Source organism: Scophthalmus maximus, chromosome 7, assembly GCF_022379125.1.
Source record: "Scophthalmus maximus strain ysfricsl-2021 chromosome 7, ASM2237912v1, whole genome shotgun sequence".
Lineage (NCBI taxonomy): Eukaryota > Metazoa > Chordata > Actinopteri > Pleuronectiformes > Scophthalmidae > Scophthalmus > Scophthalmus maximus.
Genome location: NC_061521.1, coordinates 4,214,102 through 4,239,030, shown reverse-complemented (window position 1 = coordinate 4,239,030; position 24,929 = coordinate 4,214,102). Strand labels below are relative to the sequence as shown.

Sequence of the window (24,929 nt, the reverse complement as noted above, 5' to 3'; positions counted from 1 at the left end):
TGCAGTATTGGCTCCGAGGCCAAAAGAGACAAATCAAACACAATATAAAAAACAGGTTCTCATATTGTGGCATAAGGGACACAAGGCCTAGGCTGATAAAAAACAAAGTTATCTTAAATATGATTTGTATTTCTTTACTGTAATGAATAATTTTTAAATCAAAAACATTACAGAAATGAACGATTATTTTCATCACTGGTTAATGTGAGATTTATTTTCTTGACGCATTATTTTATTACACAAAATAGTGAAGAGTTAAGATAAGAAATCCAAAGTGACATCTTCAAATGAACCCAAAGAAATTCATTTTACAGTGATATAAATCTGAAATTTGCTGCAGGTTTTCAGTGAAAAACTTCAAATGTCTAAGCCTCAGTACTGTAAGCATGTTACAGTATCAGTATGTAACAGCAGTCACATAATTGAAGTTAAATTTGGCTGATAAAGCAGTTGAGACGAGGGAAGGTTTGACAAACTCTAGGTTGATGATGATCTCAGGTGCTGCAGAAGAGATATAAAAACCTTCTCTTCATGTGAAATCTTGTTAAGATTTGGACAATGTCCTCTCCTGGTTATATGTATGGTTGTGTAGCAGAAGGCTGTTACAGCTGAGCGCATCCTTATGATTGAGTGATGGCAGACTGGCAGCAGACCAGGCTTCACTGCCAAATCCTGTTCAAATGTATCTCCTCTATCAGCCTCGCTGGCAGGAAACCAGCAGTCACTTACTGCCTCGTTTCTGTTCTCAACACAGAGGTGGAAGGTAAAGAGAAAACCTCAGGACCAAGATAAAATAAATGAGTCCAAATCCCTTGAGGCCACCATACTGCAAAGTAGATTTACCACAAGGTGGATGAAGACTGAAGGCGAACGGATCCATTATTCCAATGGGGAGGGAAAAAAACAACTTCTTTCGTTTCCAAATCAAAGTAGGGTTGAAAGTTGTTTTAAAAGGAAGCTAAGTTTGAGGAACAAGACAATAAGGCAGCTTCCTAACAAGACAACAAGTTACATTAACAGAGAAGAAAGACAGGCGAGTCGGGCTTAATAAAGAGAAGACAGGAAGAACAAATGAATATAGACTGACAGTGAACAGTCTCCAGGGAGGCTTCTGGGAGGATAGCTCCCCTTTGTCTGGTTGTGTGTGTATGTCGGGGCTTTCAGCATAATCAGTCACAGGTGATGTTTATAATCTGAGCAGCGACACTCTGTCCTAGTGCACCGCTGTCACATTATGAGGATACGACCTCACAGATGCCACAGGGTGGGCTCAGCGATTACACTTCCCATTAGACTGGGGAAAGGTCCACTCATCAGCTTTTTCCAGACCTTCCCATTCTCATGGTCTTAATCAGTGGATAAAAAATTTCCATCACATGACATATACAAGTATAAGAGATGTCCTGAGCTATATTGACACTGATCCAGTTTGATCAAACTATTAACAAAGTTGTGATCCTCTCTTAACTATATTCTACTCCACCTCATTCGTCCACCTCTGTGCCACACTACTTTACCCCGGCTGGGTGTTAAAGGTGACAAATAATGCAAAAATCACTTTTTCAGTGTTTGTGCACATAAATGTGTGTATCTGTGAATCTCTTAGTTTTTACCCGTGTTTTGGTGGCCGTATACGCAGTCACCCTGAGCAACTTCTGATCGGTGAGAATGACTAGTATGTGCGTAGCACGGCATTTCTGATTGGTGGGCATGGCAAAGTATAAATCCTCGGTCAGATGCGCTGCATAACGTATTCTAAATCGCAGCCTTTTGCGGTTTGCAAATCGAGCTTTCGATTTGAAGACGCTTAATCGTTCAGCCCTACCACAAACTGTGAAAAAAGACCACCGTGTGGTTTCTTTGTGAGCTGGCTGAATACTACAGCCTGGCTCTGAACAACTGGTTTAGATTTTTAGGCGTTAAAAACGTAGTAGTAGTGATGAGTTTTAAAACAAACACTCAGTGGTGTGGATGTGGCCTCAGTTGTTATTTTGTCTGTTGGTTATTTTCAAGGACAACTGTAGAGTTTTACAGTCAACTAGCTGGAATGTTGGCTCCTGACAAAACACCACATTACATCAGAAAATAAACCTGTTAGTATATGTATGTTACCCTAAGCAGTGTGCAGGTTGTGTCGACGGGGGCTTTGGCCAGCAGCTGGCAGGTCAAGTCGAAGTAAGCCTTGGGCTGAACAGCAGACAGTGGGATTGTGCAGACCGGGGGAAGGAGAGTCTGGCTGGCTGCCCAAGACCGCAGCTCCTCCACGGTGCGACGGTCCTCTTGGTCAAAGTGGAAGGAGCGGCTGGAGGTCCGTGGCTCCACAGCTCCGCCCACTGCCCCGTCAAACGCCACCACAGCGAAGCCGAAGGTGTTGACCAGCGTGATGGAGTTGTTGAAGAACTGAGTCTGTGTAGAGAGACGAAGAATCATTTATTCAGTTCCTAGTTCCTACATTGCTGCTATTAGAACATTTCAAAGAAACATAAAACTATTTAATTTGGCAACACAGGATATGGTTACTAAAAGAACCAGGCTGGACCTTGACTCTGTGCATACGGACAATGTCTCCAATCTGATAGATTTTGGGATGGTCCTCCAGTTTCTCACAGAAGATGGTGCAACCGATCTTCTGGTTGGACTGATCGGTGATCTTCAGGCTGGAGCAGAAGTCTGTGAAGAGGAATACGTCTCTGAAAGACAAATCCACAGTCCAAGAGAGAAACAATAGGACTGAAAAGAGCCCAGCAGCTCTCCATGAACTTATCACACATTTTGTTAACAGTGATGAAGTAAGAAACATTTTTGAGAATATGATGAGGAGCACTGATGTAAAATATTTTTACAGGCAAATTCTTGATTTTCAGTCAATAAATATCGCGTGTGCAAAAGACCTACCAGTTATCAGCATGGACAACCTAACAGAACAATGCCTTTAGAAAAATGTCAAAGATCCGTTTGGTTCTTTTAAAAAGGCCTCTCTATTTCAAAGTTTATTATTAAACTGATAACATATATTCATGTATTTATTTTAAATGATCCAATTTCAACAATCATTCAATCAATATATCGGTTTGCTTTAAAAATCAATACTGACAGATTATATATAATTTCAACTTTAATGTACCAATAGTAACATAAAAATTCTGTCAGTGATTAGTCTGTAGTCCTCAGAAAAAGAAAAAAAAAGAACGTATGTTTGTGTGGATGGACAAGATGATGAAGTGTGTGTGTGTTTCTCTAATGTCTGATCAGATGGATTTTTCAAATATCTCTGTTTACTTTAAAATACGCCTGAGGGTCAGTAAAGATCATGATTACGCCAGTTGGAGAGCTGCTTTATCTTAAAGCGCGCGCGCGCGCGCACACACACACACACACACACACACACACACACACACACACACACACACACACACACACACACACACACACACACACACACACACACACACACACACACACACACACACACACACACACACACACACACACACACACACACACACACACATCCCAACTGCTGACCTCAGGTATCAGTGTACATAAACAGTGTGTTTATACTAGGGATGGGCTTGAGTGATCGATTCCTCAAGTACTCCTCGTTAATTTTGTCCTCCTCAAACGAACTCGATTGGTGAACAATGGCACTCAAGTTAGTTGTTTTTGTGCGCGAGTGTGTGTGCACTCCTTGCTTCTGTGCTTGACCCGAGACCAAACACCTTAGGTTTTCGGAACCAGAACTTCGCCTCACCAGGCAAGGCCCAGACGACATGGAAGGCAGGGCTGGTAGACCGGAGTACAACGGGGGAGCGGCACGAGAATGCGCACGACCGGGCGGGGAGAGAGACCCGGGGAGAGAAGTGACCCAGGGGGAGAAGTGACGCTTATTTCAGTGAGCCATGCATTCGTCCTCAGCAAAACCACTGGAGTGGTGGAAGTCCAACAGGCACCAGTACAGAAAACTGAGCCTTCAGGTATCAGCCGCCTCTGTGCCAGCAGAGCGCGTCTTCTCCGCAGCGGACTGATCATAAACAGAATGCGTTTCCTCCCAAACACGTTGACATGGTCGTTTTCCTAAGCAAGAATTTTATTCATTTTAGGTTTTCAGAAAAACTGTTTCCAAATTTTTTTTTACCATTACAGGCCTACAGCGTTAGTTCGACGTTAAGTCAAGTAAAGTTTGTAACGAACTTGTGAAAAAAAATCCTTAGTATAACTGTGACTGTTTTGATTGAAAATAAGCATTACGTGGGAAGGCTGTATTGCTGTGCATCGTTATTCCTGCAGAAAGATGCGTTGCGTTCTAAAAATACATTGAGAAAAACGAGTACTCGATTGGTCCTAGAGGAATTGTTGCGATCCATCGATCTTGGAAGGGCGGTTGTGGCTCAGGAGGTAGAGTTATTCTTCCACCAACCTTCGGTTGGTTCCATCCCAACTTCCGCTAGTCCACATGCCGTTGTGTCCTTGGGCAAGACACTTAACCCTAAATTGCTTCTGACAGCTCTTCCGACAGTGTATGAATGTTAATGAATGTGACAGAAAAATGCGCAAGCAAATAGCAGCGCTGTATGAATGTGTGTATGGGTGAATGTGACCTTCCTGTAAAGCGCTTTGAGTGGTCTATATGACTAAAAAAGCGCTATATAAATACAATCCATTTACTACATGTGCCCATCCCTAGTTTATACGGAAATGAAGCAAATGACTATCACTTGGTTATCTTGGGGATCCAGGTACAGTGGTTTGGTGTACAAACACACAGCAGAGGTGGATGATTTTTAATACCCCCTCATACACATTATGAAGAAAAAAAGTAGACGTAATCAGAGACATTTTCATCTGCTGCAGGGTGTGTTTGTGTGCACTCACCTAGCACTAATTTTTTAACTTGATAAACGATTCTCTCTTCTATACTGCCAGTAACCAATAACTATAAATCATTCATATCTTTTTAAATATGTGCCCAAAATAATCTCAAACACTGCTGCTGAGCATCTGAATGTCTCTGTCCGTGGTGCTGAAAACCGCCTTTTAGCTCCATAGGACGATACAGTACTTTTACCTACTGACAAACTTGTGAATTGTGAATTGCTTTATTCAAAAATATTAATATTGTAAAAAGTTACGACTTTATTAAAATGTTTTAATGTGATTTTATTCGGATAATATTATCATAACTCGTTTGCGGATTTTCAACCCTGGTGACATAAAGCAATGAGTTTTTAATTTGTTATTATTTTATTGTATCTTTATTTTTAATGTATGTCTGGTTTAATTTTGATTAAAAATCAGCCTGCTAACACAGCACTACGTGTCATTAGTACGACTTTGTTTTTTAAAATTATGTTGCAAAACATCTTAGTTGAAATTATGACTTCAGTTTTTGAGCATAATTCATTTTATACATGAATTTTGATAAATTATCATATTGGGTCATTTAAAGCTAACATTACTTTATAATATATCTTTGTTAATATCAGTTCTTGTGCAGCTTTAGTGTTAATTAGCAAATGTAAGCATGCGAACATACTGTGCTAAAATGGTGAACATGATTAACAATATCCCTTCTAAATATCTAAATTCCAGCATTGCGCATGTGAGCATGCTGATTTTATCCAAAAGTACAGCCTGACGGATTCGCTGGACAGTGGACATTGATGGTGAACAGTCCTTGTCCATCAACTTGTCTGCGGCTCAGACTGACCTGTTCCGCGGCTCTTGAACGGCTGTTTGAAAAAGACCACCACTCCGTACACGTTGACGACCGATCCAGCCTTCAGGTCACCAAGTGGCACATATGTGTATTTAGGCACCTTGGTCCTCCGGGAAACCTGAGGGGAAACAAAACTGAATGAACAAGAAGCACCAACAGCCTCGGTTAGTATGCTATGCTACGTGACAATGTTGATACACTATTGTAAGCATGTTAGCATGTGTGTTCACAGTGAGGTGAATAAGCAGCATGGGGCAGTGATGAAGGCAAACTGAGGGCAGATCGAATGTTTTCATTAACTAATGTTTTTTTCTTTTATCTTGGCATTTTAATTAATGTCATCTCTTAAAACTTAGGAAACTGCTGAATAAAGAAAGTGGTCTTTCATTAAACCTCCTCCATTTCTTTCCCCATTTCCACTGCTGAAATGATTTTTACAAGAGAAAAATGTAGATCTGAAAAATTTAAACAAATGCTCACACAGTGGAAAACTGGAGAGAAGAAGCCTGTCAACTCATGCATTTTTCACCGTATCTGTTCTACAGTACAGAAACTTAAATTAAGGCTTGAAACTTTGATTGCAGGCTTCTGAAAACCTTGAATCTCTTATTTAAACAGTGTCTGTTATTCTGTTTGAAAAAGTTAAATCACAGCTCCACCTCACTGGTGGCCTGTTTTATTCAGCCGTCATTAGCTTGATATTCTATTTCATATGGTTGTAAAGCAGTTTGTATGCAAGTTTTAATATATTACATAATTTTTAACAGTGCCAGTAGATAACGTCCGCAGTGTCTTCAGCCAGAGTTCAGAGGTGACGACCATGTTTGCTGCAGGTTGAGTCATAAAAGTCTGATGTCATTTTCACAGTGTTGCTTAAGATTCAATGAGGAGGCTAATGTTTGCATTTGATTATACCTATCCCTTAACATCTGTCTGTCCCTTTGCAACATTCAGAGTTTGTATTTAGCTCAAAGAGCTAACTTTAGCATATTCCCTCTCAATGTTTTAAAGTTATTCCAACCCATCAGCTGTTCTCGCACAATCACTAACCCCATTTAAAAAGCAGAAGAACCAGCGAGCATCAATTGTTTTTCCCGAGGGTGTTGCCGTGTTCCAGCAAAATTACCAGACTGTCAAAACTGACAAGCAAAGAGAGGGCCATAAAAACTCAGCAACAATGCATGTTACCTGTGATTTGTAACAGCAGGGTTCAGGAGCAGCACCGCGAGCGCTCAAATCACAGATGAGACCAAACAACAGCTAACAACAACATCAGCTGGTAAAATTGTCTGTGTGGCCTTTGAAAGTGATAACGCAAAATTATCATCTGTGCCAAAAACTCACGGAAGAAAAAACACCTCTGATACAGTATGCTGGCCCCTCAGGGGATTTCAGAAGAGAGACGGTGGGATAATAGCATTTATTTTTACCAAATGCTTGGCCCTAATTATGTTTGATGTTTGTTTGCCACCAACTGTTTAAAGTGTTGTTAGCAAATCGCCACAACACAACAGCAAATCGCCACAACACAACAGCATTGGTGAGACTGATATGGAAAGGGTAGTTACGTATTGGACACTGATCCTCTTCCTGATTGGTTGCACGGTCAGTCATTTACAATGCTTAAGTTAACGTTCGCAGTTTCCCCATCGTTAGTGAAAGGTACTGTGTGAAGAGAAACATATAAAAATAGGAGCTTCAATATGTATTACCCTCACTGCGTTATCACTGCATAATGTTCGTGATAGTAACGCCATAACACTGGCCCGGGAAATCTATCAAGGTAGTTTCCCGACCACGGTGAAGCTAGTTTCAAGTTGGATACAAAATAACTTCACCGCAGAAAAGTACCACGGGCCGGTGTAAGGGTGAGTTCTGCTTCTATCGAGCCAAAATTACCCAAAATATAAGCTGGTAAAAACATAGATCTCCAGAAATGAAGTTACAGTGTGGATGCAATATTCACCAGAGGCTACTAACGTCCCCACGGTGAAGCTAGTTTTAAATCCAACTTGAAACTTACTTCTTCTAGTTATGGCGTGACTATCACGAACATAACGGAGTAATAACGCAGTGAGGGCAATACATATTGTAGCTTAAAGCATTGTAAATGACAGACAGTGCAACCAATCAGGAAGAGGATCAGTGTCGGATACGTACCTACCCTTTCCGTTTCAGTCTCACCAATGCTGTTGTGTTGTGTGATTTGCTGTTGTGTTGTGTGAATTGCTGTCGCGTTGTGTGAATTGCTGTCGTGTTGTATAAGTTGCTGTCGTGCTGTGGTGAAGTGCTGTCGTGGTTTGCACTTCAGGGCCACCATAGTTATCTGATATAAATAGAAAATCAGGTCTAATTCTATGTCATGTTATTCTAAGCTCCGCAGGACTGAACGTTCACATTTTGCACTTTGGTTTTTAGTTCAAATTCTGGTTTTGTCAAACAATCAAATTATTAATTCATTATAATTATGAATTATTTTATTTTTTTGCGACCTGATTTTACGCACAACTCAAAACCATGAGAAATAATTGTGACAGACTTGGGTCTGCTGTCAAGAAAAAGTTAAAACAACAGATTCAAGTTGATGACAAAATGTTCTTATCTTATGACATCCTAGTTTGTGGCTAAAAGTCGGACTGACAATATCGTAATGTTATGACAAAAAGACAATTCTTCAAAAAAGTTGCAAATTCAAAGAGAAGAATTCTGGTCAGAGGACAGTGACATTGAGTAAACTAGTAACCGTACCGTTCATATGGACAATCAGCAAATGCTAAAATATGTTTTTGGAATCTAATTGTATCATATACCAATCTATATATATATATATCAAATACCATATTTTGTTCTTTGTTCTTGTAGCACTATGACTTTTTTCTCATAATGTAATAATCAAATTTTTTTCTGTTTAGCCTCTGCATGTCATGCACATATGGCCGGTTCTATTCGCAGATTTATAAACGTTTAAATGTGACAAATCCTTCTAAAAAAAACTGCTATACTCTCAGAGGTTTACAGACACGAGTATCAAACACTGTCACGTGAGACCCTCGACCAGTCGAGGTTACTCCGGGACAGACGGCTGCTGACGTAATGTGTCCTGACAGATACAAGACCTCCACAGACAGCAACACTCCCAGCAGCCACTGCAGTTAACCAGGCCTCCGACTCTGACCTCAGTGGAGAGCGTGGCGTTCCTCTTGTTGGCCAATGGGGAAATGGGGTCGGGAAGAGGCGTCAGGCGGGACACCTGAGGGACGAAGACAGAGATGTGAACAAACGTCTCAATGATGTATTTGTAGTGAACAGTCACCACAGCATACACACCACAGATGCTGCTGGAGGAAAAGCAGAAAAATATCCCCAAAAAAAGAGAACTAGATAAATAATATCTATAACGCATCCCTGTCTAACAACTATATAATAAGACAAAATAATTGCAAATCTGAGTGAACTCTAATCTGTTATGCCGAGGGACAAACGAAGCATTCAGGCTTGATTTCTTATCCCTGGTGTCAATTTCACATCTTGCATTCTAAGATCTAAATTTCAGTTTGAATTTGCCAATCTAAGCAAACCCTACTTTTGGACTTAATTTTGGGGGCAAATCTTGTCAGTGTGATGAATCTAATGGTATTGTTGATTTATTGATGGCTGAGTCTGCGGCAAAAACATTAGGAGGGTTGAAATTCATGTAGCAGGTAAACACATACTACCAACGTGTGAGACAACATCACCTACTCATAATATCAAAGTGCTTGTCGAGGTTGCGTTGATTTTTAACTTCTCTAATACTGTTGTTTGGTTTGAATCTGTGTGATGTTATGAACTCATCATAAATTTTCCATCTGAAAAAAGTCAAATCTTAATCTGAAACTAGCAATGACAGCTGTCAGGCAAATGTAGCCGGGTAAAAAAGAAAAGCCTGTAGAGTAGAAATATGAAGTGACATTTATTTAAGTTAAACACTAATGACTTAAATTTGCACTTTCACAAACAAGGACCACACCTGCAAATTTATGAATATTAAAGTTTATTGCATATAATGCATATTGAGATGATGACGATAATGGGGAGAGATGAGAGATTATGGTCTAGCGATGAAGGGATTAGGGATCGAAGTAGGGGTGGGCGATTTTACAGTCTTACATTGGGACTATCTTAATTTGGCATATGATCTGCTTTGCAGAGGAATCGTACAGATCGCGGGGAGGTTTCTGCAACGCTCTGTAGAACGTGGATACTGTGATGACTCTAATAGAAGACAGAAAACTGCGCGTGTATTTATTACAACCAACAGATATTCTTTTTTTATTATATATTATCATATTCAGTGCTGCTAACGGCATTGAAGATATTAACGCATTCGTCTTTCCCGAGGAGCAAGTGTCCGTGTCTCGGAGCCTGTCATGTTCAGGGGGTGTGGCCAGATCTCCCCGCCTGACACACGCAGCACATAGAAAGACACACAGACCTGCTCTGATGGCAGTGAACCAGTTGAAAGTCTGGTTGTACTTCACCAAAATTGACAACAAATGTTTTGCAAGTAAAGGCGTTAACACGAGCAATCTGTCGAAACATAGTTACACATTTCACATTAGTGAAAGTGAAAGTACACTCTACTTAAACATTTACTGAAAGTGAAAGTACACTCTACTTCTGCCGGTCCAAGTTAAAGCCCAGATCTGTTATTATTTAAATACTTTTTATTTTTTTATTCGTCTCAAACACACTCGCTTGTTTTCTTGTTGTTTTTTGGCTCACTTGTTTTATTTTTGGGTAGCCTTGAGAGAGCAATACAAAAAATTTTTGATTCAGATCGTGATTCTATCCCAAAAGATCGTCATATGATCTTTTGGCCATATCGCCCACCTATAGGTCGAAGGGTCGCCGAACCTAGTTATTAGACTTCATTCTGTGGTACTTTAGTAGAATATACAGGGAAAGAGACTATTCACACAGTTTATGTATGTACTTACATACAGTACACAAGACTTAGATTTATACAAGTGCTCACATAAAGACAGGCGTCATCTCCCGACAGCAGCAGGTTACAGGGGTGCAGCTTGTCCTCGTCAACGGTGGAAGATTTGGCCACCGTGAAGCCAGAGGCCACCACCACATCCTGGAGGAGGACACAAGATAAAACAGCAACAACAAGCAGAGAAACAAAGTGTGAGAACAAACACAGAGAAATATACATTCTCCTCCCCAGAGGGAGGACAGATTGAAGCGGCAGATGTTGCGTCTGGGGACACGTTAAATAAGAAGTCACAACAAGCCGCCGCTGGCGTGAAGAGTGGAGATTGTCTTTTGTGTGGCTTGCCAGCTGCCCCCAAGGCGGCTTTAAAGCCTCAGCAAGGGGCTGACAAAGAGACAGCAGATAGTCTGAATAACCATGTTACAGAAACACAGCCTGACAAGACCTCTGCGATCTACAGCAGAGCACGGCGGCTCAGACTCTGATGACTTCTTGCCCTCACCAAGTTTTATGGGGCTTTGGGTTCCTTCAAGACGGCACTGTAGGGAAACCAAAAACAGCGTGAGATGCTGCTGAGAGGAGGATTATCCCTGATGTGTTCACTGTCCCCATAGAGATCACAGACAAATTTATGGCTCTAAACAGCATCGTAGGTGCTGCTGTGTACAGCTGTGACAGTATCAGAGGGGACTGAATCTAAGCCCTGAGAGCGAGCAGAGTCATTCTGTGTCAAACAACAGTCCCAATGCAGGAAGGACCAGGTTGTTCAGGATCTTGTATTCCTTTGAACTGCAACTGTGTTTCCAGCCATCTGAGAACAGTGGAAACAAGGTGTCACCACACCACTTACATACCTTCACCTTTTTAAGTGTTAACTTGTTTTCCAACAGCTGCTTAATCACACATACAGCATTTACGAAACCAACAGTTCCATTTATTCTGGGTGTTCGTGTCCACCCGGTGAATGTAAGTCCAGTATTCCCTCTGTCGGTTTTTGGTTTCTGCCACATCTTGAAGGCAAAAATTTACCTGGAACTTTCAGTCCAAAGAACTTTTTTGATTGTGAGTTAAGAGCGAGAGAGAAAGAGAGATTGAGCGACATCCACACTTCCTTCATATATTTAACATTAAAAGTTAAAAAGGTCAGGAGTATGAACTTGTGAGCAATGTGAAACATCTTTGAGGGAAGTAAGTATTAATTCCAGTGTCAGTAGTTTAAAAGTAATCAAAATAAAGAACAAAACGTAAAGTGACACATCCCTCTGTTCTTGGCTTCACTGTACCAGCTCCTGGTTTCATTTAGAATCCAGCTTAAAGTGGTTTTCATCTCATTCACGGTTCTGAATAACCTGATGCCAGAGTATATACATTTACAGGCGACCGTCCAAACAGGCCCCTCAGGTCTGCTAATCTGGGTCTTTGGGCAATGGCTCAGAGCCAGACTGACTCCATTATAATTCTTTTAAAACACTTCTTTAAATTTGCTTCTTTTTTTTTCATAATAGCTGATAGGCTTCACTTCTGTGGCCTTGAGCTACTTTCTTTTATTCAGAGATTTTATTTTATGATGATTTTTTGAATGTTCTTGCCTTTGGAAAACACTGTCTTTTATCTCTTTTTCTTTCAGTGAGGGTTTTGCTTTCTTTCCCTTCATGTTGATTATGTTTTGGATTTTCTCACCTTTGGAGTGCACTTTGTGCTTTTTGGCTTGACAACTACTCTCCCAATTCCCTTGATTATTATATCAGCGTGAGAGAAGAGAAAGCATTTTCAGGGAATGTGGTAGACTATTGTTGCACTGTTGGAATGACTGCTGTGGTAGTAAGGTTCACCTTGGATCAAAAACAGAAATCAAAATGGAAACTGCTTAGACAACAGGTAGGCTACTTCATAAAACAGTAGTCAAATACCCTTGACTGGGTCTCTCTGTAAAAAAATGTACAGTACCAGGAACACGCACGCACGCACGCACGCACTGCTGTCTAAGAGGGTGAAGAGTGTGTGAACTTTGGCAGGGAACAAACACACAACCAGAGATTTGTTGACACTCGAAAACAACTTAACCTGTAAATTAGAGTCAGTAGGCAAACACCATGAGTGTGTACTCAAACATTACCATCTGCATCCAGTTTATCACAACAGAACATCTGCACATATGATTCATATATCTGGTCTGAATGTCTTCTACAGATGCAGTTCAGGAAAATGAACTGCATTCCTGTAGTTCATCCAGGACAGTATAAGAAACACATCAAGTTTTCATCAGTGCTTTATACTGTGGTGTGTATTCAAATTATATTTTTAATATAAAGTATGTATCACTTTTATCAGATGTAAATAACACAGTACGTGCTGTAACTGTTAAATAGACAGGCAGTCTCATCATATATCCAGTGATCGAGTGAACCTACCCCCTGACTGCCAGCTTGATTGAAGTGCTTGGCCATTGCTCCAAACAGAACAACATTGATGGACTGGTTCTGAGACGAGGCGTCTGGCTGGGAGTCCTCTTCTGAAAAACACACGTACAACATGTTGTGAACAAAGAATGAGTCAAGGTGGAGATTCAGATCAGGATGAGGAGGCATTAAGATGCTGATCTTTGCCAGGTATAAAAATAAATATTTGCAACCATGAATTTGTAAACATCAGTCACAAAGACAGAAATAAGGATTGGAAAGTTGTTTGATATGTGGCTGCTTCTCATTGTGGGAATTTGATGATTTTCTTTGCTAATGGTAATAATGAATTGAATATCTTGTTGGACAGTTGGAATGACTGTCAAGTAAAGCTGTTGGAAGTCCATCATGGGATAGTCCAAAAGATTAAAGCTGTCACCCACCACAGTTTGCAGAACCTTTGTAACTCAAGATGGTAGGATCCTATGTCGTTGCAGATCAACTATTGATAAACTGAAAAAATATGTTGCGCACTAATCTGGGCTTTTGGTTTGTGTTTGTTGAAGAGATATTTTCTCTGGCTACAACATGTGAGGCAGTGGAAGTTGAGGAAACAGTTTTTGGATTCTACATCCATCTACAACAGTCATTACATTACATCAACTCTGCACACCTCCATCTTCTGTTACATTATGTTTTTAATGTTCATATTTTGACATGATTTAGCTCTGATGACCATACCGTCCTAATGGGCAGGACGGAATCTAGGTTGAAGAAACAGACCTAAAAGTGGTCACGAAAAAGATACATCTTTGTCTCACTTGCCAACCGTGTATCCGAGTGGAGCAGCGTGATGTGTGGAGTTCCTGAAGTCCCAATCCTTGGTCCTCTGCTAATCAATATCTAAAAATTTTAGAGGCTCAAATATGTGAGAGTGTCGCTTCAATTTTCTTGGTTATGTCACCAAGTGACAAGTGATAAATTCTCCCTGCAATCTCTCCAGTAATTAATGTCACTTTGCCAATTTTGCACACTAATATACTGTATTACACTGATGGACAGGAGTTCCATGCGACACCTGAGCTGTCACATGAAAAATATAAAATAAAAGTCGCAACTCATTGCTGTTGTGACCACAGATAAAACACAGTATCAGGTGTATTCTCAACATACCAGCACCAGCCAAATTAAGGAAATTAATACAAGGAAGGATGTCGACGCCATAATAAGAGCCATGGTTCTCTGTGGCTCTTTAATCAGGCAGCTCAGAGATAAGAAAGGCACAGACAAGACAACAATAAGACACACTGGCCACCGTCTGCTTCAACAATCCTGACCAACTTAACAGCTGAACACACACACACACACACACACACACACACACACACACACACACACACACACACACACACACACGCACACACGCACACACGCACACACGCACACACGCACACAGCATAAACTCTGCTGTAATACTGTATAGAGTACTCTCTTATGGCTCCCAGTCTTGGTTTCACGGCACGTTTACTGTATGACTGAATGATTGATATCAGTGTCTCCAGCAGAAACAGCCAGTTCTTTTCAGCAATCAAGCTCTGGTAAACCCAAATAACATAATCAATCATCTGTGAACTTTTGCACACAAATTCTCAACATTGACTAACAAAACATCTTTATAGAGCTGGCTTCGTTGGGTCCAAATACCAAAACAATAAGACACATCTCACCATCGAATGACCCTGCTCCGGTATAAGTATAAACCAAGGAAAAGGCTGTGAGGCACTGTTAGTCCATATTACGAATTTTTGTCCAAAATAAACTGTTCACATTTATTGCCAAAATTTCAACCAAGCCACTCGGCAAGGTTGGATTTAAGGCTGCTGTGGTACCAGTGCATGCTAATCCAGCAGAGATAGTATTAGTGAAGGAAATGGTAATTGGACTGTATCCATGTAGCGTTTTTCTAGTCTTCCACCACCCAAATGGCTTTACAGTTACATTCTCCTATTCACAGAGTGCAATTTCTATCACACGTTTTCAAACACAGCCGTGTCTTGCCCAAGGACACTCTGAATGAAAACATGATCATGCACAGGAGCAGGGATTGTTGTTGGCTCTTCCCCACAGAGAAGACCACAGCTGCAGCCGCGAGTCAATGTGGACCACTCATGCAGGTGGATAATGTTAATGTTAATTCTTTAACTCGGACACTGAATGTTTGCTCCCTCAAACCAGATGAATATTTACAAATATTTCAGAAGACTCTTCCTGAGGAGGCAGAAAAGACAGTCTGGAACAAAAGAGAGTACCTTGTAGGCACACACACATAAGAAGCTGAACAGTGTGACCAGTGTGATTTAGCTATTCAGTTAATTTTTTAAGAAACTTAAGAACCCAACAGGCGGCTGCTTGGACCATACTCAGGTACAAATGGACATATGTTATACACAATTGAGTTTTACCTTGGATGACAGTCTTCAAGACGAAGTCGTCAGCTGCTAACGACATCAGCGGGCCTTTACAAATCACTTTTCCCTGAAAAAAAACAATAAACTTTGAGGCAAAATGAGGAGCATTTAGCTGGGACTGAAGCTCTGAAGAATTTCACTGAGAACCTGTCAACAGATCAAAGCTACATCAGAAAAGTGAGCCGCGCTGATGACTGCCTGAGGGAAATGAGCTGCAAGATAGAAGGTGGATTATTCTGCTGCTTTGGTTTTAATAAATATATTTCTGCAGCGTACTAAACAAGCACAGGAAAAAAGCCTCACGTAATGGGGGGAAAAAAACTGAGGTAGATGTAAACAGATGGTGACTGGTGATAGATGAACGAAAAGGGAATAAAGAGAGAAATACATGGACATCAGTGCAGGAAAATACCAAGATAAATGGAAAATACAGGAACTATTGAACTCTACGGAAAATATATCCTTGGTGGGCTTTGCAAGACATCTTTTATCTATTTTTTTCTATAACGGGATGGTGGTTTATGAAGTAGTTTATGCACATGATATCAGATATTCAGGCAAATAGCCAAAACCAATTTCAAAAGAAAGGTGCCTGCTCACTGAAATGATGCTAAAGCCTGACTGGTTTTTGGGGTTGGATGCAGATATTAGAGAGTGAAAATTTCCGATATTGATATGTCGGCAGATATATACAGTGCATCTGGAAAGTATTCAAAGCGCTACACTTTTTCCACAGGGTACAGACAGATTTCTGCAGCATTGAAAGTCCCAATGAGCACAGTGGCCGCCATCATCCATAGATGGAAGAAGTTTGGAACCACCAGGACTCTTCCTAGAGCTGGCCGCCCAGGCCAAACTGACAATCGGGGGAGAATGTCCTTAGTCAGGGAGGTGACCAAGAACCCGATTGTCACTCTGACGGAGCTCCAGCGTTTCTCTGTGGAGAGAGGAGAACCCTCCAGAAGAACAACCATCTCTGCAGCACTCCACCAATCAGGCCTGTATGGTAGAGTAGCCAGACGGAAGCCACTCCTCAGTAAAAGGCACGTGACAGCCCGTCTGGAGTTTGCCAAAAGGCCCCTGAAGGACTCTTCTGGTCTGATGAAAGAAAGATTCAACTCTTTGGCCTGAATGCCAAGCGCCATGTCTGGAGGAAACCAGGCACCGCGCATCACCTGGCCAATACCATCCCTAGAGTGACGCATGGTAGTGGCAGCATCATGCTGTGGGGATGTTTTTCAGCGACAGGACCTGGGAGACTAGTCAGGATTGAGGGAAAGATGAATGCAGCAATTTACAGAGACATCCTTGATGAAAACCTGCTCCAGAGCACTCTGGACCTCAGACTGGGGCGAAGGTTTCTCTTCTATATATATATTTATTTATTTATATATTTACATACAGGGGTGTAGCACCAAATTCTGGGTCCCATACATAAGCTGTCACTGTCGACCCTTTTGCATTGAATGTGAGGGCCCTCAGAACCTCCACAATTTTTTTGAAATACACAGTTCAGTCTCTCAATCTTTTTCAGACAATTTTTTGTTGACACTAATTACTTAGAAAACACTAATTACAAACCAAAAAAAAGGAAAAAAACGTTTAATTCCAGGCTTTATCGGTGCATCGCTAATATATATTTATAAACATATATTAAGGATGCACAGAAAATAATTAAAAACACTTGGCCGAAGGCCGAATAACGAACACTTTTTTTTTTCTACAGTTTTTCATTTATTTTGCCTTTTTTCTTTTTTTTTACCATTGCATAAATTGAATAGCCTAATTTTGCTTTTTAATTTTTTGTCTGGATTTTCAAGGAAATCAATAACAAATTACAATTTATAAACATATTTTTTTCTTTTAAAAATAAAATAAAAATTCTGTTAATTTTTAAAGATACAAATCAAAAAATTCCAGCATTGTTTATTCTGTAAAATTAAAAATGTTCATATGCATATAGGCAAATATTAAAGCCGATACAGATATGTCTGTGAAAGGCTCATGTTTATCACACACTGTGATCCAAACACGGTGATCCAAACCGTTCAATTACAGAGATGATTTAATTAAGCATCCTCATCCATTATGTAAATTTGCACAAATTATTAACAACACTGTTAACATGAAGCTCAGAGAAATCAATTCAACAATCAATGCAATGAAGTGCTTTAGCGCCCGATGAAGGCAAACTGCCAGAACACTGTTGTTCTTCATGACTTGCCTTTAAGTTTGTGACTTAAAGAAAAATAAACCAAAACCTGGAGTAAGGGCATAATGTTTTAACAACTCCAACTTCCTTTGCTTTTCTGCCAAGCCATCACCTTCTTCAACCGTTCAAAATGCAAATAGCAACCCGGTCGGGCTGCACACAGCGACAGTAGTGATCCTCCATTCCTGATACGATGACAGGCCTTCTGACGACAGTGATAGAGGGAGGATCTCAACGCTAATTGGCTAACGTTGCTAACGCTAATTGGCTAACGTCGCGTCACGCGAATATTTCGCTCAAGTTGAAATATTTGGTAAAATACCAAATATACATGTAACTTGCAGTTGTTTGCCCCCGACAGCCATTCATACTTCAGGAAATATGGCCACAATGTCTCCTTCTGTTCCCGAGTTATGGTGTTGAATAATAACCAGAAAAGTGTTTTTGCAGAAAATCATCATGTCATGTTAAAGTATCTCATTGGACATTTGTCTGACAAAAATGGACATAATGAGCACATTATGGCGACAGCTGTCGCTGTTGCAGAGGCATAATGAAAACCGTTTTTTTTATGCACACGCTTCTCTGTGAGAAAAGAAAAAAAGCTCTGACCTTGGCAATCTTTTTTAAATATTGATCTAGGTATATTCAATATACATGGATTGAAAGTTAAATAGGAGTACGGAAACAGTAACTCGGATTTCTTTCCTGAGAATTTTAATGTATAGATACATATTCTGTCTTTGAAAGAAATTAAATTCATCATTGTAAGACTAGAATTACTGCCTCATGGTTGCATCTCAGCCAACCAGTCAAGTTGTAGTATATACATATATATATATATATATATATATAGACATTTTCTTTTTTTCTTTTTTTTTTTACGTATTTTCTCATTATATGCTTCGGATGTCTTGAGTTAAAATCGGTCACCAAAATCTGATGAGGTCATCCTTGAGTGGGACGGACGGACAAGCCAAAACCATAATTCCTCCATTTACAAATATCGTCAATTCAGAGTCATAATAATGAAAAGTCTTTGTGATTAAAAGCCTGCCTTAAACAAACCTTCACTAATTTGTTGGAGTGGTCTGCGCTGATGTCGATGAGTGGGATGGGAATCCTGGTCAGGTCTGTCGGTACCTGGGCACCGGGCCCCGCCCCCTCCGACAGCACATAGACAGGCATGACATCAAGGTGACCTAGAGATGTGAAAAAATAAGATTAAGCTCTATACCAGCAAGGAGTTTGAGTTGGAATCCAGTTTTGGTTTGCAAATAATGAGTTCACCGCTAAAACATCTGTGGTGTCAGTGGTTTTCAAAGCTTTAATCTGCCGTCTCTCTCAGGAAACGGCTGCTGACAGACACTGATCCGACCAGTGATCTTTGGTTTAAAGTCCAGTCTAACAGACGACTCATTACAAGGATAAAAACCTCCGACAGGAAACACCAGATCCATGTCGACAGCGCGGCACAAGGGTTTTAAGTCTTTGAGGCGTTTCAGAGAAAAATACAGAAAAGTGTTGGCTATGTTCCCAGCAGGTAGAACGTTGCTTCCTGTCAGAGCGTGTTAGTTTGATTTCAGGCAGATTTGACTGCACGAGTCCCTCGGTGGTACCTCGTTGACCGAGGAAGGCAGAGCAGGAACAGCCTGCGAGGCAGACGAGCTGTTCCCTCTGCCGCGGAGTCAGCTGCTCGGTCAGGCAGAAAAGCCAGCCAGGAGAAAGGGAAAAAAAAAAAAAAGAGAAAGAAAAAACTGCCGGAGGCCTACATGAGAACAGGGTGAGTGGTTCATCATGAGTTCAGAGCAGCTCCGTGTGAAGGTACCAGATCATTTCTGGAGCTGACCTACTGTACTGTGCAGCTGCTACACCTCACTCTGTCTGTGGCCACACAGGCTGCACCTACACCTGCAGGTTGTCACCCAGACCACAGAGCTACAGCTTCACCTGCAGGGTCAACACCCAGGACACTGTAGCTGCAGCTCACATGGATTTAAACCGCTGTCACAGATTCATGATGCACAACAATTAGAACAGACAAAAACAGCACATTTACTCAGTGTCTGTGCACATGAGTGAAACAATAATTGCTGAGTAACGACATGTGATTTCAAATGTCATACCACAGGTCAGTGTCATTTATGTGTTTGCATTTGTTAAGTTAGTCAAATTTTGTCCATTGTAGACACGCTATTACAGCTCAGAGTTAAATGCACCACAATTTAAAACAGAAAAAGACAAAATGCAATGAAAAGAAATATCTGGTCTACGTCCTTTTCACAACCTGCACTGCGTTAAAAAAGACATTCAGAAATGCATTTACCAATTAAAATTTACACGCACATTTATTGTTAAAGGTGGGGTGGGTGATTTCGAAAATTGCCCGCAAAGTCCCACTCGCTTCCTTCAGACCTCTGTCCAGGGCCCCTGCCCCCACAACACATCAACACAGCGCTGCCTGAGTCTGACCGCATCGGAGGAGGAAGACACGAGCGGAGCACAACATGCTAACTGACTGCTCGTGGCTCATTCTCAAGTAAGAAAAACACCGGACATTATTATAATATAAACGTAAACAATGAACATGGCTATTGTTGGTGGGCACATTTGTCAAGTTGACATGTTAGTGTTGGGAAATATCATTGAAAATAGAGTTCTGATGCAGTAACTTGTTGCTGGCTAGTTAGCAACAGGCTGTTGCAGGCTAAGCTAAAACATAAACACGGTTAGCAATACTACACAGACAACGTTTGTTTTGAGTTTATATTTCTAAACTTCAGCGCATTTCAGCCATGTTGTGACGATGAGACAGCTGCTGCACCTTCGTAGCTTTCTGCCCTTTTGGTCTGCTACTATCTGTGACACAATGAAGCTGAATTTTGTACAGGACTCAGAACATGTTTAGCACGTCAGAGCTTCCACAATGAGTGTTGTTAGCTCAGACTGAGTTTACTGCAGACTCTGTTCAATGTATCTAATCATACATCTAATCATTTATCATGTATCTAATCTAATCATGTGTTACTTTACAGGTCAGAACTCGAGGACTGAGGCTGGAGCAGTGACGTGACACGAGCCTGCTTCACTTTCCACACCTCACATCAGCAGATGCTCCTCCACCGGGCCGTCCCGTTGCAGGTCAACCTACTTGTGTCTGCCGGAACTGCCCACAGACATTGAAAGAAAGTGCTGTGGGCAACTTCATGACTCCCGTGTCCAGGCTGCCACATATGGAGGTTTACATTTTGCACATACAGTATTTTGTGCTATACCAATGTTTATTTATGTTCTGCGTAACCTGCTCTATATTTATGGAATAAAAATCTTTTAAATGTTCAAGGCCTTTTCCTTATACTCAGCAAAAACAATCAAACAATTACATTTACCTCTTTACAAGCTGCACAAATAATGAGAACACAATGTGTCATGACACCTTTTTATTTTTCAGGAACATTATACAATATACCAAATATATATTATAATATTAGCATTAACAACATATGTCCAAAAATGAAGAAACTGTCTGCATAGGGTTTCCTAGCTCTTTAGTGTCAAAGCAGGTCTGTCGTCGACTCTTTAGGCAGTGGTCCTGTAGAAAGAATATCCCAATAATAGATCAACATTACTGTAAAAGACTGACAACACTTCACCAGCATTATATGCAGTGGCAAAGACAGTTTTCTGTGCGGGTCAATTATAATTGATTTAGTGATTTGTTGGTGGGCCAGCCACTCTTTCATATGGATGTGTTATGACTTTGTTTAGATAAATATTGCCGATCATAACAAGTAGTTCTGAGGTTTAGAATCTGTTAAAAAAAAAAAGCATTGCTCCGGGACCTGCCCCTCGTGACCTCCCCCTCATGCCCGGCAGCGTGAATAAAACACACAGAGACTTCTTGATGGAGCTTGAGGCGTTGCGGCATTTCTTATTGCACACAGACTGCAACATGCACATCAACTGCTATTACAAGCCTCTAGACAAGCACACCGGGCATACGCATGCACGCACGCACGTAACGCTCAACCTGTTGAGAGCGGATATAGATAAACAATCAAACGACGTTTGCTCACAGCTTCATTGAAGACACCCGGCGAACACACAGTCAGCTTTAGCTGTAGATACACACAAGCTAACTAAGCGTTAGCTAACTTACCTAGTGTCCTCCAGCGAAGCTAACTTGGCGCTGGCTGATACACACACAAGATTTCTAAAAGTTCTGTTGGTTGCACAGTTGCAGAACATTAACCGCTTTCACCCAAAACGAAGCAGAAAATTACCTTTCACCCTCTTCTCCTCCCGAAGTTGACGCCAGCGTTGAAGAGCAACACCGATGTTTACTCTGTTCACTCCTCCTGGTAGTATCCGGCCTCTTTTAGTCCGTAGCCGTCTCTACTGCTCTGTCTGTTACGACCGGAGCTGTTGTAGGCACTTTCTCCGCCGTTCTGCAACTCTTTTCTTCTTTAGTTCAGTGCAGCAACTCTTTTGCTAACTGTAGCTCTAGCTCCGTAGCTTTAGCTGCGGAGTTCCGTAGCTTTAACCCCGTCGCTGTAGCGCTGCAGCTTCTGCTCCGGTAGTTTGCCAACGCCGTGCAGGAGACTGGTCATGAGCCCCGGTGTGTGGTGAACGAGCAGACTGCGCAAAGGCAGGAGAAAGCCGGTTCATCCAATCACTTTCTTCGGACCGAACTTTCTGATTGGTCATGGTTTTTTACACACCTGCCGCGGACACAGATGAGGGATTGTTTTCGTTTCAGTGTCGGATCATTCAGTGTATTCATCGCTATCGGTATGTTATGAGAGTTTTAAGTAATATGATAGAAAGTGCTTCTCGCAAAAAAATGCCTACCCCACCTTTAAGAAACAAGCTGCAAATACAGAAATATTTCAAGTCAGAAAAATAAAAGTGTTACCCTAAGAACATCAATAAAAACTGATGACAACATCCCAATGTGTTATCCGATCTTTTAAATGACCTATGACTATCACTGATTTTGTGATCTATTTGTAATTTATCTGACATATATCATGATTATTTTCACTAACTTGAATATATACAGTATATATATATAATAAAACATGATAAGTTTATACCAAGTATCACCACAAATTCATTGTGTTTCTTCATGGATTGTATCAAAAAGTTAAAGCAAAATAAATAAAGCCTTGGACACTTTTCCAAGCAAATAGTAACTGCCCAGGCTCTCACTGTGGCATACAGTACCAATAACCTGTAGTACTATAAAATAAAGAGTCTCCTGAAATGCAGATTTACAGTTTTGTACAACTCTGCCTCTCTAATGAAAACGTCCTCACTCTGTTACGTTCTAATGGTACCATGACGGAAACCCACCTCCATAATAAAAACCCTGACAAAACTTCTTTCCCCTGCAGCAGGCGCCAGCTGCTTTGTTTGTTAGTTTTGGTAAATGGATGGTGCAGACTGCAGTCAAAGAGTCAGTATCATAGTTTTTGACATACTGTGTCAAAACTAGCATTTTCTCAGCGAAATACGTCAGTCTTGACACAATATCAGTGTGTTTAACTCATGGTCTAGAGACCACCAGTCGGTTGTAAACTGCAGATCCCCGTGGTGTTGGAAAGCAGCTGATCCCTGCCAAATGTCGGACCCCCCGCCCCCTTTTTTTTTCCTCAAACAGACGGTGGACTTCCTGCTCCTCTGATCGTCACTAAACCCTCCGCTCAGCTGCTGTGGGACGCTCATTAACCCAGAAGGCAACTCATGTCCCAACAACATCAGTCATGAGGAACAGAGAGGCTGAGAGGGACGGAGGATATATCTCCAGACAGCAGCCCACTGCTGCAGCATGAGCTCAGTACAGCAGTTAGGACTGCAGATGAAACATGACTGCTGGGGTGGGACGTGGGAGGACACTCGATGGTCTCACACACTGAAATATTACTGATCCCCGGTCCCCTCAGAAGACGGCCATCTGAGGGATCAGTGAGTCCAATTCAGCATCTCTGCCAGCATGATACAGGATCTATCTATGGCTTCAAAATTCATTCAGACGTGTATTTAAAGCTGAAAATGGTTTCTAAATTGAATGCAAATGAATCCAAAATAACTTCAATTGTTTTATTAATATATCAAGAAAAAAAATGTCAACCTCTGTTTATAGCTCCTCCACTTCTGTTTTTCCAATCAAAGGAAATTGAGCATAAAGACGATGGAACACGTAAAACGCTACGACTGTTTTTTAAGGCCGTTTGCTGTCTTTATACTATTTGAAGGGGCAGTAAGCGATTTTGGAGAGAGCTTGTCTCTATATATGTTGTTGAGATTTTCCTGCTTCTTACAAAACATGTATTGCTTTAGAATTGCTTACTGCCTCTTTGACTGCCACTAAGTCACAAATAAGATTTTTTTCAGCCTTACTTTACAAGACTGGACAGAATCCAAATGGGGGGAAAAAAGCAATTTAGTCATTAGGTCTAACTATTATTTCTAAACATGCTTGGTGCAGTGTTAAATTGCTTTGCAGAGTGGATCTGGCACCTGAGCCGTTAGTTCTGAAGCAGCAGACGCACTGTGAATCGGCAGAACAATGTTATCTCTACAAAGGGGCTGAACATTAAGCTCTTAGCAAGGTCCCTGTGACAGAGTTCACACACAGCTCACTCTCCACAACAATCAGGGGCTGACTGGAGCTGCCAACGTTCTGCACTCAGTGGACAAATTACGAACATCGACAAAAACAGGAAAGGCTAACATTAGACGACTTTTTCCATTTTCTTCAACTTTCGTATTTGTTCTTCTCGTCATTAAACATATTTTGGCGGTATGGTTACTACTGTGCCACCAGCAAAGATTCCAGCCAAATGTGGCACAAATTAGCATTGAACTGGCAAGAGAAATATTTTCCGTCTTTTACTTCTACGTCATTAGGATTCGTACACATCAAGATAAAACATCCTATCAGAGGCAGACAAGAAAATACGTCAGTGAATGACAAATGATGGAAAACTGAGTGGAGAACATGATGGAAATATTATGTAGGTTCCATTTATTTAAGCTGCATCCAACGATTATTTTCATTACAGATGAATTTGTCGATTATTTTCTCGATTAATCGAAAAGTTGTTTGGTCCATAAAATGTGTGGTCCACAAACCAGATATGTTTAGTTT

General features: G+C 41.0%; 1 protein-coding gene across 4 annotated transcripts in view; it reads right to left on the bottom strand.

Annotated features, from left to right (window-relative positions):
* Positions 1–24,929, bottom strand: part of pot1 (protection of telomeres 1 homolog) — a 76,599-nt gene that overhangs the window by 38,629 nt on the left and 13,041 nt on the right. For 3 of the 4 annotated variants that reach the window (XM_035643107.2, XM_035643111.2, XM_035643108.2), the window contains exons 2-9: positions 18,845–18,978; positions 15,559–15,631; positions 13,109–13,209; positions 10,734–10,841; positions 8,892–8,966; positions 5,708–5,834; positions 2,540–2,670; positions 2,113–2,406 (exon numbers count right to left, since the gene is read on the bottom strand). In XM_035643107.2, the coding sequence (XP_035499000.1) occupies positions 2,113–2,406; positions 2,540–2,670; positions 5,708–5,834; positions 8,892–8,966; positions 10,734–10,841; positions 13,109–13,209; positions 15,559–15,631; positions 18,845–18,964 (1,029 nt within the window). In that variant the 5' untranslated portion in view covers positions 18,965–18,978. Of the gene's footprint in view, positions 1–2,112; positions 2,407–2,539; positions 2,671–5,707; positions 5,835–8,891; positions 8,967–10,733; positions 10,842–13,108; positions 13,210–15,558; positions 15,632–18,844; positions 18,979–22,059; positions 22,498–24,929 lie in introns of those variants that run through there. The other variant, XM_035643109.2, reaches the window with a different exon arrangement.